This window comes from Gouania willdenowi, chromosome 19 (genome assembly GCF_900634775.1).
Source record: "Gouania willdenowi chromosome 19, fGouWil2.1, whole genome shotgun sequence".
NCBI lineage: Eukaryota > Metazoa > Chordata > Actinopteri > Blenniiformes > Gobiesocidae > Gouania > Gouania willdenowi.
In genome coordinates this window covers 3,629,823-3,644,933 of record NC_041062.1, presented here as the reverse complement: position 1 = coordinate 3,644,933, position 15,111 = coordinate 3,629,823, and the positions used below count along the sequence as shown (strand labels likewise).

General features: G+C 43.2%; 1 protein-coding gene across 1 annotated transcript; it reads right to left on the bottom strand.

Annotated features, from left to right (window-relative positions):
• Positions 1-333: 333 nt before the first annotated feature.
• Positions 334-14,898, bottom strand: col1a1b (collagen, type I, alpha 1b). The gene is made up of 51 exons (XM_028475370.1): positions 14,664-14,898; positions 13,532-13,729; positions 13,157-13,182; positions 13,043-13,078; positions 12,432-12,524; positions 12,109-12,177; positions 11,984-12,028; positions 11,844-11,897; positions 11,589-11,642; positions 11,359-11,412; positions 11,229-11,282; positions 11,098-11,151; positions 10,968-11,012; positions 10,830-10,883; positions 10,690-10,734; positions 10,500-10,553; positions 9,578-9,676; positions 9,419-9,463; positions 9,233-9,331; positions 9,094-9,147; positions 8,889-8,996; positions 8,743-8,796; positions 8,527-8,625; positions 8,027-8,080; positions 7,824-7,922; positions 7,596-7,649; positions 7,454-7,507; positions 7,327-7,380; positions 7,196-7,249; positions 7,012-7,056; positions 6,837-6,935; positions 5,434-5,541; positions 5,204-5,311; positions 5,016-5,069; positions 4,877-4,930; positions 4,660-4,767; positions 4,499-4,552; positions 4,373-4,426; positions 4,122-4,283; positions 3,935-4,042; positions 3,720-3,827; positions 3,577-3,630; positions 3,354-3,461; positions 3,217-3,270; positions 3,025-3,132; positions 2,863-2,916; positions 1,936-2,043; positions 1,577-1,859; positions 1,295-1,482; positions 974-1,216; positions 334-882 (listed from the first exon to the last, which is right to left on the bottom strand). Exons 1-51 carry the CDS (start codon positions 14,743-14,745, stop codon positions 736-738), a joined length of 4,353 nt encoding a protein of 1,450 aa, XP_028331171.1. The 5' UTR covers positions 14,746-14,898; the 3' UTR covers positions 334-735.
• Between the last annotated feature and the right edge of the window lie 213 nt (positions 14,899-15,111).

Sequence of the window (15,111 nt, the reverse complement as noted above, 5' to 3'; positions counted from 1 at the left end):
ATCTACACAGACATGACTGCATGCATTACATGGGCAGCGAACACCTCCGTCATCAAATCAACACTTCAGAAAGAAAACAATTGCACTGCATGGACAACAAGTTAGCGAGTCAATTTAAAGTAGCACCAAAGGTTCTGCAGGCATTCGTGGCAATGACTGCACCATGAAAACAGCAAGGACTGGACCTCATTAGACTGGTAATAGCACCTTTGAATGGTTTTGAACCCATTGGAGGGTAATGAGTGAGGTAGCCACATTGGTCTTGTCTTTTGCTAGTTGGACCCACGTTGACGTGTTCTATCTTCCAATAAATTTAGAGCAAGAAGACACTTCACACTTTTTACAATTTATTTAACACCAGAAAAATGGTACATATCATTGGTTGTTTTCAATGTCCTTCTGCAGCGGTGGAAACGTGGCAAAAGTCACCTGTGTAGTTTTTTTTCCTCAATCTCCAGGGGGGATTTACTTTTTTAAAACACAAGTAATATATTATTTTCTTGTTGCCTGTGAAAACAATAGATTCTTTTTAAAGTGTCCTTGTGGTTGGTTTGGTTTGACGCAGCAGTCCTGAGAGCTTCCCAGATTTTGGAAAACACAGACACGGTCTTCGGCAGAGCAGTGGTTTTTCTAAGTGTGGCGGGCGAATGGGTTTTGAATGCATAGACAAAAGGGGTTTTTAGAGATGTCTGCTAGAAAAAAACAAAAAATGTCATGTCCATATTTCTTTCCTTTTTACAAGAAGCAAACAGGGCCAACTTCGACGCCAAATTCCTGATCAGGTGCACCAACATCCATAGGAGCAATGTCAATGATGGGAAGGCGGGTTGTTTTTGATGTCTTGTAGTCAATGACTGTCTTGCCCCATGAGCCAGTGTGTGACTGTAGAGAGGAAGAGGGAGAATTAAGACTCAGAACATTCTTGGTTTAGTATCAAAATGTAACAAGCAGGGGAAGTTGGATCTAAACTCACCGTGCAGCCGTCCTCGCTGACGCTGTATGTGAAGCGGCTGTTGCCCTCGGCTCTGATCTCTATGTCGTTGGAGCCCTGGAGGAGCAGTGCCTTCTTCAGGTTGCCGGTGGCCGAATCCATGTAGGCAATGCTGTTCTTGCAGTGGTATGTAACATTCTGAGAGGCCTGGTTTGCCATCAGGCGCATGAAGGTCATCTGGATGCTCACATCCTCAGGATCGGATTCACTGCTGCCGTACTGCATCTGTTTCAAACAAATGGGGAGATTAAAGACTGTACCAAAGCTTAGAAATCGCAAGATCTTTAGCTTCTGCCTTCTTACCTGGAATCCACCTGTCATGGACTCGCTGAACCAGACGTGTTTCTTGTCTCTCTTGTTCTTGCTGAGGTACCAGTTCTTCATTGGGATAGATTTGGTGGGGTAGATGCAGGTCTCACCAGTCTCCATGTTGCAGTGGACCTCAATGGCATCCAATGCAGAGCCTTGGTTGGGATCGATCCAGTACACGCCTGCAAAGCAGAGACACAAATACATTGAATACTTTGTTTAAGCAGTGTAACTACATTAGTTCTTCTATCTGACCAAGCTAATCTCTGAACCCACCGTTCTTCCATTCAGGGTGGCACATCTTCAGGTCACGGCACATGCGGGCGGGGCTCTTTTGGGTGCCATCAGGGCTACGGATGTTCTCGACCTTCTGGGTGAGGGTCTTGAGTGTGGTGTCAACCTCGTTGTCACGCGCATCGCGCATCATGTTGGGGTCATCGCCACGGTAGCCTCCACGCAAGGGATCAGGACCCTTCTCCTGAAGAGGCTGGCTGTGAAAGTCGAATCCACCGCCAGGAGCTCCAGGTGGTCCAGGGGGCCCAGGAAGTCCAGGAGAACCCTGTTTGAGGAGAGAAAGAGGTTAAAATTGCACTTTCAGAGTAATGGATGATAAAAGAAATGATGATGAAACTCACAGCAGGTCCCATCTCTCCATTGCGACCACGAGGTCCAGGAGGTCCAATGGGTCCAGGCATGCCATTCATACCATCTTTACCAGGAGAGCCATTGGATCCAGAGGGTCCCTGAGGAGCAGGAGCAAAGTTAACCATTTTATGAATTCCATTCCAAAAACAGCATTTAGGCCAAAAAGTGTGTATGCAGCTTACACTAGTCTGTCTAGCCGAGTGAAAAAACTAAGTAAAACCTCAGATAATGACAAACTTTACTTCAAGAAATTGGATTGAGTATCTTATTTGAACTTCTTCCTTATTTCTTTTTAAATTGGTCAGGATGATGATTTCCAAATGGAATCAACCTTTAGCTTAAGAGGTCAAACATCTTCAAGGAACTCCAGTTAAAAGAAAGATTTGTCCTCTTCTTCTCCATCCTTACCTTCCAGCTTAATAACTAGATCTAAGGTGCCAGTGAGCTTATAATGATTTATATTTTAGGGTTACTTGATCAGCCAATAACAAAGTATCTCGAAGGCGAAGATAAAGATACACCGACAGTCTAAAGTCATCCGTGAGTAATACACGCAGACTAGATTCACGCTGAGGTCAATTCCATCCATGAACTTAAATCTGAATTTCAAAATCTCACAAAATGGATTGGTAATGTAAAAAAAACCCAATACTTCAATAAGGCCACGGTTTGATGAATCGACATCTGGTGTAGTTCCAACAACTGAATTGGGCTCATTTAATGTCAATTTGGAGTTGTTGTTGTTGTTGTTGTTGTTGTTGATGTTTTTATCTTGCAAGAGTGGAGCTAAAAGATACATATAAAAGTATTTTTCTAAGTTTGCTAGAAGGAACGTTGTAATGACATGATGACATGATATACAAAGTGACTCCCACACAATCTTACAAAAGACTAATTTCGTCAAATGATTTACTCACTCTTGGTCCAGCAGGTCCAGTTGCACCAGCAGGTCCTCGCTCACCAGAACCTCCCTAGCAGCAAACAAAAGGAGGACCTTTAAAATACTACTGGTTCAGTTTCTGGATTAGACCAGATTGGCTTCAGTGTTTTCCACAGAGCTGAACGGAACATTTACTTACAGCAGGTCCAGGCAGACCCTGCATGCCACTGAATCCTCTGTGTCCCTTGTGGCCTCTGTCTCCAGCCTCACCAGCCTCTCCTCTGTCTCCCTTACCTCCAGCAGGGCCCTAAAGATAGCAGATGACTTGTGAACATCACATTCTCAGGCTATGACCATCCTTTAGATGTTAATCACTGAAGATCAAACTTACAGCAGGACCACGAACACCAGCAGGGCCAGTGGGACCAGATGGACCAGCGGGACCCTAATGAATAAAAATACACAATTTGAACACGAGATAAAAAGTTATTTGCAACTTCATCATACGTCAAAGTTGGTATGGCTTACACTCTCTCCACGATCACCACTCTTGCCAGAGGGGCCAGCAGCACCAGGGGCTCCAGGACCACCAGGAGGTCCAGGGGGTCCAGCCATGCCACTCTCCCCACGGTCTCCCTATGAAGGCATTAACATCCAATCAGAAGCTGGTCTCGGTGATGGAAATATTGATATCAAAGTTCATTTTGGACCCTAGTGTTCTGTGATTAAATAGCAATAAGTGCAGACTCACCTTGGGTCCAGAAGCTCCATCACGACCAGGGGCACCATCATGACCTTGAGAACCCTGTAGAAGATTTACAAAGGTGGTCAGTTAATATTTCCAAAAAAATTATGCCTATTTTTTTTTTATAGCTGGAAGTGGAAATCTTATACCTCACGACCAGCCTCTCCGGGAGCACCAGACAGTCCAGGGGGTCCAGCAGGTCCAGGGGGTCCACGTTCACCAACAGGTCCAAGAGCTCCCTGCTTTCCAGGCTCACCCTAAAGTACAGAGGGATTTCAAAGTTCAACATAACGTCTGCTAACTGAAGTGATACGAAGAATTCATTCTACAGACTTCTGCCAAATGTGTTCCTAGAAGTACTCACGCCAGGTCCAGGCAGACCAGCGAATCCACGCTCTCCACGCTGTCCAGGGAGACCTACAATACCACGTTGTCCAACAACACCTTGGGGTCCAGGGATACCAGGGGCACCCTGCATCAAAGACACAATGCTGAGAATGCAAAAATAAAAAAAGAGTGTGTTGGTATACAAAAAGAAGGCAAATTCTTACAGCAGCTCCATCGGAACCAGCAGATCCCTTTTCGCCATGAGAACCAGCAGGTCCAGGAGCGCCAGCCTCACCAGGGCGACCAGCAGGACCAGTCTCACCACGAGCTCCCCTTGGTCCATCTTTGCCAACAGGTCCAGTGGGTCCAGGAGGTCCACCAGGTCCCTGGAAGGATTCAAGAAAATTATAAGAATGCACAACTAGCTCTGAAGGGAGGATGGACCATTAGTGCAAAGATGTTTCTGTGTACTCACAGAGGGGCCAGGGGGTCCAACTCTGCCAGCGGGTCCAGCGAAACCAGTAGCACCCTACAAAGTAGCACAACATGATTTAATATACCTTATTATGCTGATCTTTGTAAAGAAATAAGATATACTCACTGGGGATCCAGCACCACCGCGAGAACCTTTGGGTCCAGGAGGACCAGCTGGTCCCTGTACACATGAAATACAGAATTATTGCACAAAGAATGCCAAATGAGATTCATACTGTCATTAATATATATTTTCATGCATCAAGACAGATTTTTCTGCCAACCAACCTGAGGTCCAGCAGCTCCAATGGGTCCACCAGGTCCAGGGGCACCAGCGTCTCCTTTGGGTCCAGTGTCACCAGACTCTCCCTTAGCACCAGGCTGACCATCAGCACCCTATAGTTAGAGGAAAGAAAATCCACATAAGTTCATGACTTGATATACAAGATCTAGTTTGAACATGATTTTGAAAAGAAGATTTTCTGATGTAACGGGAAAGTCTTACAGGAGGTCCAGCAAAACCAGCAGGTCCTGAAGGTCCACTCTCTCCACGCTCACCCTGTTCAAGTGTTAGATTTTAGTTAATGCAATTAAACATCGACAGTTTTTCTCTAAGCTTCAGTCTTTTTTGTACAAGAACTCACAGGTGCACCACGAGGACCAGTTGGTCCAGCGACTCCAACAGCACCACCCTCACCCTAAGAGAGAAGACAGGGAGGTCCGATGAGTGATGGTCAGATGAGCGATGGTCATAAAGAGCGCTTGTGAAACTAACTAACGAGAAGGTCCAAAGATGATCTGTTGAGCTAGTTTTCATTTTCACTGTTCTTACCTTCTCACCCTGTGCACCGGGAGGTCCTGGGGGTCCAATAGCACCAGTCATACCCCGAACGCCATCTTTTCCGGGGCCACCATCACCCCCCTTGCCACCGGCATCACCCTAAAAAAACAGAAAGAGCTTAGCATCCATCCTCATTCAGGATTAATGGCCAAAATAAGGAACTTTTGTAAATTCACAGGGCAAAATGTAGGATTGTAAGATATTTATTTCTTAAAACTCACTCTCTCTCCCTTAGCACCGGGGATTCCACCAGCTCCACGCTCACCGGGCATACCCTGCATACCAGGGGCTCCAATACCACCAGGAGCTCCACCAGCACCAGGCTCTCCCTGCAAGAGCACAGGAATAAAACCACTTATTAATAAGTTTGATTTGAGAAATAAATGCAGACTTATAATTAGCAATCAAATAACTAGAAAAATTTAATAAATCAGTTCATTTAATTTAATTATTTTATTTTCCATTTTTTTTAAATAAGCAAACTGGTATCTTTAGTATATAATAGTCAAAGACACATTAGATTTTTTTTTTAAATAAACAATAGTCATTGTGTTTGTGTGTTTTAGCAGCAGCTGCAGTTGATTGGTTCAGGTGTGGAAACTTAACTAATCAGCCTCTGCCTTTATATTTGCAATGAATGGCTGGAGCAATCTTTGTTGCTCTGGAACTGAACGGGGACACATATCATTGAATTGTGAAACTGTTTGTTAATAAAAGTGAAATCCATCCACATTCTGTCTTACCTGAGGTTGAATCATAGTACAGTGCTTGTTTTTGTAACTTCTTAATTTTTGCTCAAAAACTATTTTTTTTTTTTTAAATCTGGAATCACAATAACAATTACTCAGAAAACTGAAAGACTATGAAAACTCATTTTTATGGTGGGATTTGCATGTTCTCAGCCACTGTTTTCTTCCACTATGAGCCACCTTATGTCCAAAATAACTATATCTGTTTTTTTTTTGTTTTTTTATCAACCTGGCTTTTTCTCGCCAGAAAACTTGTTTCATTGTATGTTTTTATAGTTTTGCTTTGACCCATAAATGAATGTATTTTAGTGTCAAAAGTCCTCATCTTTTTAAAGTTTTTTTTTTTTCATTTGCTAATATTTATACTTAGTTCTTAGTGTGTGAAAATTAGTCGTCCTGTACATCTCTAGCAGTCATTTAATAAACCAGAATACATCTGTTATAAAACTTAGTTAATGTGACCACTGACTCAGCTTGTTCAAACTGAAAAAACAGGTTTGTTTTATTTTTTTGGGATTAGATATTAATGATATTGTTTTGTAAAAGCATTGATTTTTTTTTTTTTTTAGTGCTGCTTGGTTTGCTTTTTTAGTTGTTGTTTAAAGGATAATGTCAAACTTTCACTCTCGACTGTTACTTTTATTTCTAAAAAGCTAACATCAAAATCGTTGATTAGCAACTCTTTAGATCTTTTTCACAGCTTAGGTGTAGTTACCACTCCCATCCAGGAGGTGGAGAAAAACAATAGTTGGACTCTAAGGTCATGATACTTTTGAAATAAGTCCGTGCAGTCGTGTATATGTCTTTTCTTTAGAAGCTAACACCTAAACTGTATTGTCTTTGTTGGGATTTTGTTTTTAAACTTATTCACTGACCTTAGCTCCATCGTTACCAGATTGTCCGGGAGAGCCTCGGGCTCCGGTTGGGCCAGCACCGCCTGGAGCACCGCGCTCACCGGGGAATCCTCTTTCACCCTAAACGGAGGATGGTAATTATCAGACACAAGGTTAATGATTAAAAAATAAAAGGTTTCGCTGTAGGGATACTCACTCGAGGTCCACTGGGGCCAGGATTTCCTACTTCACCAGCACCACCCTGAACAAAAGAGGCAGAAGTGATTGGTCTGAATGTGTTGTGGGAGAAAATAGCAAATGATTTGAGGAAAAACTAAAACATAAATGAAAGATATCACATAACTAAGATCCATTTGTTTGTTACTATCTGTGGTTCGTACCTGCTCACCAGGCTTGCCAGTCTCACCAGTAGCACCTTGAGGTCCGGGCAGACCCTGCACAGAAAATTGTGTTAATCGGCCACTTTTGCCACTAATGGACAAAACAAAACAAATCAATAGAGAATGCCGACCTGGAATCCGGGGGGTCCAACAGGTCCCTGCTCTCCTTTCTCTCCAGCAGGTCCCTGAAAAACAAAGATAATTGAGAAAACCATTCTCTCTCTCTCAAAAAAGCTGTATTGTGCTTTAGATACATACAGCTGGGCCAGAGGGTCCAGGTGAGCCAACGTCGCCATCTTTGCCAGGAGAACCCTGTGAGTCAGAAACATCCCAAAAACAAATTAATACCAAAGTCCAAAACTGTAAAAACCATTGCTTTCAAGTGTTTAAAAGTACTTACAACAGCACCAGTAGCACCACCGGGACCTCGCTCTCCGGCCTTACCAGGCTCACCCTGTTAAAGAAAAAAGGTCAAGATTACGTCTTTTAATCAGCTGCCGTTCGAGTGGATGTGTGTGTCTGAGGTTGTGTGTTGGCCATATGGGGGATTAGAAGCTTGTTTGGGGTGTATCCTCAAAATCTGCTTTTCTACAAATGATTCCAAATTTTACATGTCGTGTCAACTCACACTAGTTCCTTTGGCTCCAGGGAAGCCCATTACTCCAGGCAGTCCTCTGGCTCCAGCGGGGCCAGGAGCTCCAGAGCGGCCATCTTGTCCAGGAGCACCCTGAAAAGAAGGAAATAAAAGAGAACAAGTGATTGAAGAAACCACAACTCTTTATGTATAGGCTTCAACAGTCACAATGAACCCATAATGGAGTCAATACTTACAGCGGGTCCAACTTTGCCATCAGGGCCGGGGCTACCAGGGCTGCCAGTCACACCCTGTGGAGAGAATGCGGCACTTGTGAGAATCAGTGGATACAAAGGAAGTAGTTTAAGGCCTGAAAACTCAAGATGGACGATATCATCGGCCAATATTTTCCATAAAACCAGTTGACATTAATATTAGTTTTAGTCTTGTGTGCTGTTGTTTAACACATTTAAAAGGCACTTTTTACATTTTACGTTCAACTGAAGTTTGAACATCATATTAAAATTAGGGTTAATGTGTTATTTTATGGAGAGATATATAATCCATCCATTCATTTTCTGACCCGCTTGCTCCTATTCAGGGTCGCAGGGGAGATATATAGTGTGACCTAAATTTCGGTTGGGAAGGGGCCTATGAATGTAAAGGTATCGGTTAATATTGGAATTCTGAAATTAAGTGTTGGACATTGGCAAAACTTCTCCAGATAAAACATCCCAAAATTTAAAAGTAGACTCACCTTGGATCCAGGGGCACCAGGGGCACCAGGGTTTCCAGCCTCACCAGTGGCTCCTTGAGGTCCCGCGGGACCTGGGGCACCACGCTCACCAGGGGCACCCTTAAATAAAAGACAAGATGAGGGTAAAAAAGTCACATTATTTGAGGCAGATATCTGGTAGCATTGTTTAGTTTTGCTAGCAACTCTAGTAAGTATCTGATAGGTTGAATAACTCACCTTGCCACCAGCACCTCCATCAGCACCAGGGAAACCACGAGCACCAGGGGATCCCTAAAGAAAAAACCCAGATATCAACTGGTTTAATACCTAGTAATAAGTTAGGAGGTGAAGTTATCAATCAGGATGCGTGTATGGGAACATACACGCTCTCCAGGGGGTCCACGAGGTCCACCACCACCAGGCTCGCCACGGGCTCCTCTCTTTCCTTCCTCACCAGAGGGGCCAGGAAGTCCCTGAACTCCAGCAGGGCCCTGAGAAACAAAAGTAAACCAGTCAACCCAATATCTACTTGTTTTGCAAAAAGTGGCAGAAAATTCCCATTGTAATTTATTCTATATTCAAACTTACAGGTTCTCCCTTTGTACCAGGCTCTCCCTTGGGACCAGAGGGACCAGGGTCTCCCTATGGCAGAAACACACAAGTCATAAATAATCCGGGATCAACACGAAATATTTTTTAAAAGCTAAACAGATATTTGACCACTTACGTTGTTTCCCTTGGGACCAGGTGCACCGACAGCTCCCTGAGTTCCAGCAGGACCACGACTACCAGGGAAACCAGGAGCACCAGCAATACCAGAGGCACCCTATGATATGGTGAGAGTAGTCGGGTGAGAACATTTCTGGTACAGCATTAAAGAAGAATAAATTCTATCACTATGTGTGAAACTTACAGGTGATCCCTTAGCACCAGCACCACCATCAGATCCAGGGTTACCCTTTAAAAAAAGACAAAAAAAACAAATCCATCAACAAATAGTTTCTAGGTTAAACAATTAAAAGATGTGATGGCTGATAAAAGATCTCCAACTTGGAATCAAGCATCTACTCACAGCAGGTCCAGCAGCACCAGCAGGTCCGGGGTTTCCAGGCTCACCACGGGCTCCTTGAGGTCCCTCGTTTCCACGGCCTCCAGCGGGACCAGTCTCTCCCTAATGGGGGAAGCGTTAAAAATGAGCATAAATAGATTTGTGTTATTGGTATTCTGGTATCCTCTCAATCTTAACCCTAGCCCTCTGTGAAGGTCTTAATGATGCCATATGTTTCCATGGTAACATGAAACGCTAAAATAAATGCGAACTAGCTTAAAACTGGATCACTTCTACTGAAGCTATAACACAGATCTTTGCACACCACCTCAGTATCTACAGTCCCAGGAAATAGAATGACTCCAAAATAAATCAAAATAACATTAAGATAGATATAATTGAGATGGTAAAACATTTGGATGATTATGACATTAAATTAGTTGGTTTTGATATATTTTGAGCAGATATGTTTTTGTGTTATGTTATTTTACAACCTCACTGCCCTAGTTTGTGTGTTTGAGGTGAGATGCCAGATAATTGTCTAATGCCATCTGGTGGTGAGGTTGTTGACCGTCTCATACCTCATTGAGTCAAATGAGGTACTATCATCTTCAGTGTTTGCATCCTACTGCACATCTAACAGGGAACACATCCTGGACACATGGTCTACCAGTGGGCAACACCTGGAATATCCTGAATCATCTTGATAAGCTGACGATGAAGTATTGGTCTATTGCTTATGACTAAGAGGGAGATTTTTAGCTATGTTATTGTTTATTTAATGTTTTTACTGCTGATTTAAATTCTGTTGCACTTTTTGCTCATGTAAAGCACATTGAATTGCTACAAAATCTCTATACAAATAAATTTGCCTAAGATTTCATGTAGTTTGGTTGTAAGGCTGATTTGGATTCTGGTGTGGTGTGCTATTCTGTGTTTGACGTACCTTGATACCAGCACCACCAGGGAATCCAGGGGCTCCAGCAGGTCCAGTGGGTCCCTAAAGGAAAAAACAACTAAGATTAGTAATCAATGACTAAAATTTCATCTCAGGAGCTACTACTGTAATTTTGGATTAGTTTTGGCATCAATTCTTCATAGCTGCTTCAAGGGAATGGTTGACTGTGTGTACTTACAGGAGGACCAGCAGCACCAGTGTTGCCATCATTACCACGAGCACCCTGCAGAAGAAGAGGTTGAAGATTGGTCAGTTTTACCTTTAACTAAACAAGTCAGTTTAACCAAGGCATGTTCAGGTAAATTTGTCAGTCCTTACAGAGGGGCCAGGAGGTCCAGGACGGCCTCTCTCACCAGGAAGACCACGAGCACCCTGGCGAGGAAAGAACGTAGCTTAGCAACTTTTCTAAGACACATGATAGCTTCATTCCTCATTTGAACAGCAAACAAAGCCTACCATCGCACCGGGGACTCCGTTCTCACCAGGAGCACCACCCTCTCCCTGAAGACGAATCAAAGAGATTAGCTTTGAAGTTGGTGGAACAAAGCAATGATGTTGAGGTGTATTCAGTAGAGACAGGTCTCACCTTAGGACCAGCAGGTCCAGCATCTCCCTTGGCTCCATCCAGACCACTGAAACCCTGGGGACAGATTCAACAAGAGCTCAGACACGACGTGCAGCAGATGAAAGTGAGAACTCACGTGTTATCAAACTCACTCTGTGTCCCTTGATGCCGGGCAGTCCGGGGGTTCCTGGGAATCCACGAGCTCCCTGCAAGAGATTCACCAACATTTCAGACAATGTTCGATGATATTTTGTTTGCCTCAAACATTTGGAAAACACTCACCTGAGGACCAGCAGCGCCGCGCTCACCAGGACGACCGGGTTTGCCGGGCTCACCCTGTTAAAAACCCACAATGTTTTCAACTGGATATTTACTGCATTAACGAACCAACAAGATTCAATTTGGATTCATTGTGTAACATCAAAGAGTGACATCACAATGACACAGCATCTGCAGTTAGACCAAGTTGACGTACATATTGTTGTTTATAAGAGCACTGGTGAGTCACTTACGTCTTCTCCGTTCTTTCCAGGTGGACCAGAAGCACCTCGGGAACCCATTGGTCCCTAAAACACACCAGAAAACCCCTGAATCAGCTGCACATTATTAGCTTGAAGAGAAGGGGATTGTCTATCCAGTCTGAAGACATTTTGGGTTGCCAGTTTGGATGTAAACCATATTTTCGGCCAAAGAAATGTTAACACAAGAAAAGATGTGCTTCATCTAATAAGGAAAACTGGATGTTTACGATCAACGTGTTAACTTACAGCAGCACCAGGCTCTCCAGGCTCACCGGGGGGACCAGTAAAACCTTGAGGACCCTGAGAAACACCAACAGAGAAACTTTAGGGACATCTCAGGTCATTTGATTAAATTGTGACGTGGCTGAAAACGTGTAGATACTCACGCTGGGGCCAGGAGATCCAGGAGGACCACGAGAACCCATGGGACCCTAAACAATAAATATACATGACATTGTCCTCCCAGTGGAGTTTATTAAATGAGAATTGATTGAAACAGGAAGTGTCCTACCATTGGGCCAGGCATTGGAGGGCCGCTAGATTTGGAGTGGTCGGTGAAACTCATTTGAGGAGAGAAGTTCTGTGAAATTAGAAGATGGATAAATGTTAACACAAAAAGACAACGCCGTATGTGGTATTCTGTCAGTCTAGTGGTATCTACTGAATTAAAAGATCAGGTATTGATTGCTTCTATCATCAGGTATCAGCATTGTTTTTGGTGAGCTGTCTGCACTCCCAGTGCTGAAATATTCATACAGGAGAATCGAAAACCTTCTCCGACTTCAGCTTTGGGTTTTTTACATCCTGTATAGTGTAACACATGGTGACACTTACTCCGCCAAAGCCAGGAGGACCAGGAGAGCCGGGTAGGCCGGGAAGGCCTGGCTGTCCGGGAATTCCATCATTGCCGGGAGGACCGGCGGGACCCTGCAGACAAGTCACACTCAAGTCAATATTCACTACACACATCACAAAATGTCTCAACATTTTACATTATTCCACAGCGCAAGAAAAAAAAAATGCGTTATTGCTTTAAATCCTTTAAAGCCACAAAATAAGTATAAAATTGATTCAGGTATGTGACAATATGGAATGAATTAAATTTGCTTCTGAATTTGTATGATGACCTTTGAACTTCTAATGACCCCTTGCACATTTGACCTCATTAGCATTGACTGCATTACGCTAGCATTCCAATTTATAGGAGCTGTGGGAACGTGAACTGGGAGTTTCTATATGACTGAGTAAATATTGGGAAAGGGAGCAAAGCATGTGTGGTAAACATTATCTTTAACTGTGCAAAAGAAAACTACTAGAAAATATATATTGTGTTCCAAACTTCATGAGGAAATGCATTTATAGAAAAAACAAAATTGTTTTGATCAGGATTTTAACAGAAGCACCAACAGAGCATATTGTCTTTATGTGAATAAACAGGAACCTACCCTGTCTCCTTTGGGCCCGTCATCCCCAGGGATTGGCTGAGAACAGACACAACAACGGCGTTAACCTCTAATCTGACTGTTAATCTGTGGCAATGTGAATAAATGGAAAAATACCTGCTGAGGTCCGGGGATCATTGTTCCTACGGAACCAACACAGAGGAAAATAAGTCATTTACAGCTCTGAGTATTCACATTAATCTGCAAGGTAAACATTTCCTGATCAAGAGGGGATTTTATGTGCATTTTTAACCAATATGTTGGTGCAAAATGTAAAAAAAAAAAATGGGGCACCCCTGGAAATGTAATCTGTATTTTTTTAAAGCTTGTAATATCCATGGTTTTAAAGATGCATTTAACCAAATTTAATCCATTTTAGTTCCTCTCTGACTGAAATTCCTCAAAGGGATGCAGACAGGCTGCAGAGGCCTCAGAGCTCTGAGATGATGAGGAAAAGGGTGAGAGGGCAGAGGACGTGTCAAGGTGAAGTACCATCTTCAATGTCGGGGCAGATAGGGCAGCACTCTCCGTCTGGAATGATGGGATCTTCGCAGTCGGATGTATCCTCGCAGATCACCTCATCGCACAAGACCGAGCCGCTGTCGCAGACGCAGATCTGGCATGGCTCTGGTTTCCAAACGTCCTTGTCATTGTACGACTGTCCGTCTAATTTACAGCTGCCGAATGGAACTGAGAGAGAGAGAAACAGGACAAGCTCAGAGACACAGAAATATGAATGTCTTATTAACATTCACAGCTGTGCAAAATATATTTAAAAAAACTGCCTGGAGCAATGCTTTGATCTCTCAGGTGAGTGAGGCCTTATTTGAGGGCTTGATTCTGTTTTTTTTTTGTTTTTTTTTTTGTAAAAAAAAAGTTCGGGTTTTTAAGAAAAAAAATGTAAAACTGAATTCTAAAACTTGGTTTTAAACTAATTTATCTGAAATTTAAAACAAAATCAAATTTGGACGTTGCAGGAAGTTGTGCTAGGAACGAATGGTTCATGCGCACTTTCAGCCACATGGAGGCGCTGTTTCTAAAAAATGGGGCCCTCCGCCCCCCGAGTGTGGTGATTAATTGGCGTCTAGACCTTTTGACTGTCGACGTCAGACTTCAGCAATTTTTCCATTGACTTTTTTTTTCTACTCTATGTCCAGTTTTTTGAACACCTAAAAAGCATCAGAAAATAGAAATCAAGAAAATAGAAAGTAAGTTTCAGATGCATCATCCGCGCATTTTTTTTTTTTTTTTTGGTGTTCTGGTGAAGAAAATATTTTTCATCGAATTTAAATTTTTGCTTTAGTTAATTTTTCTCTATTCACTGTGATCCATCTCCTTCTCAGCCTGTTGCTGTTTCAATGCGCATACAATTTATTCCCCAGATTTAATCCAGCAACTGGACGCACACCAAGCGTGCGCATCACAGGAGAAGAAAAAAAAAATCCAAGCCCGTTCCTTCCAGGTTTCCAACAGGACCCATCAAAAAAAAAAGAAAAGAAAAGAGCCATCAATCCCACATCAACCAGTCCCAGCATCCTTGCAAGCTTTCAGCATCCTGTGATGGTGCCACACGTCCAGGGAGGAAAAACAAAGTCACATCAGTGTTTCTGAAAGTCATACTTACAATCATCCTCGCCTTGACCTCTCGCCAAAATCACTGTCGCGCTGAGCAAAAGCGCAAACCGAATATCCACAAAGCTGAACATGTCTAAATATTAGACATGTAGATTATTTGCGGTAAAAGGGGGGAGATCCTCTTTCTCTCCTCAGACAGCACTCATACACGGCAGGGTCCGGTCTGTGCGTAACTCCAATCCAGACCCTAGCAGAACCTCCCTACTGCCTAAACAAACCAGCAAGCTTGGTTTTTATATGCCTGCAGACTTTTTTGGGGAGGTTCGAGTCCCTCCTTCATCAGGGGAGAGGAGGAGACGCGTCTTCAAACATGTCAAACGAGTTCAGCTCAAACGTGGAGGATGAGAGGAGTCTCCATTTACGCATGGCGCAGATCAGACGTGCCCGATGCTTCTCTCTCAATTTTTGGATTCTTGAAGCTAAACTTGGATCAAACA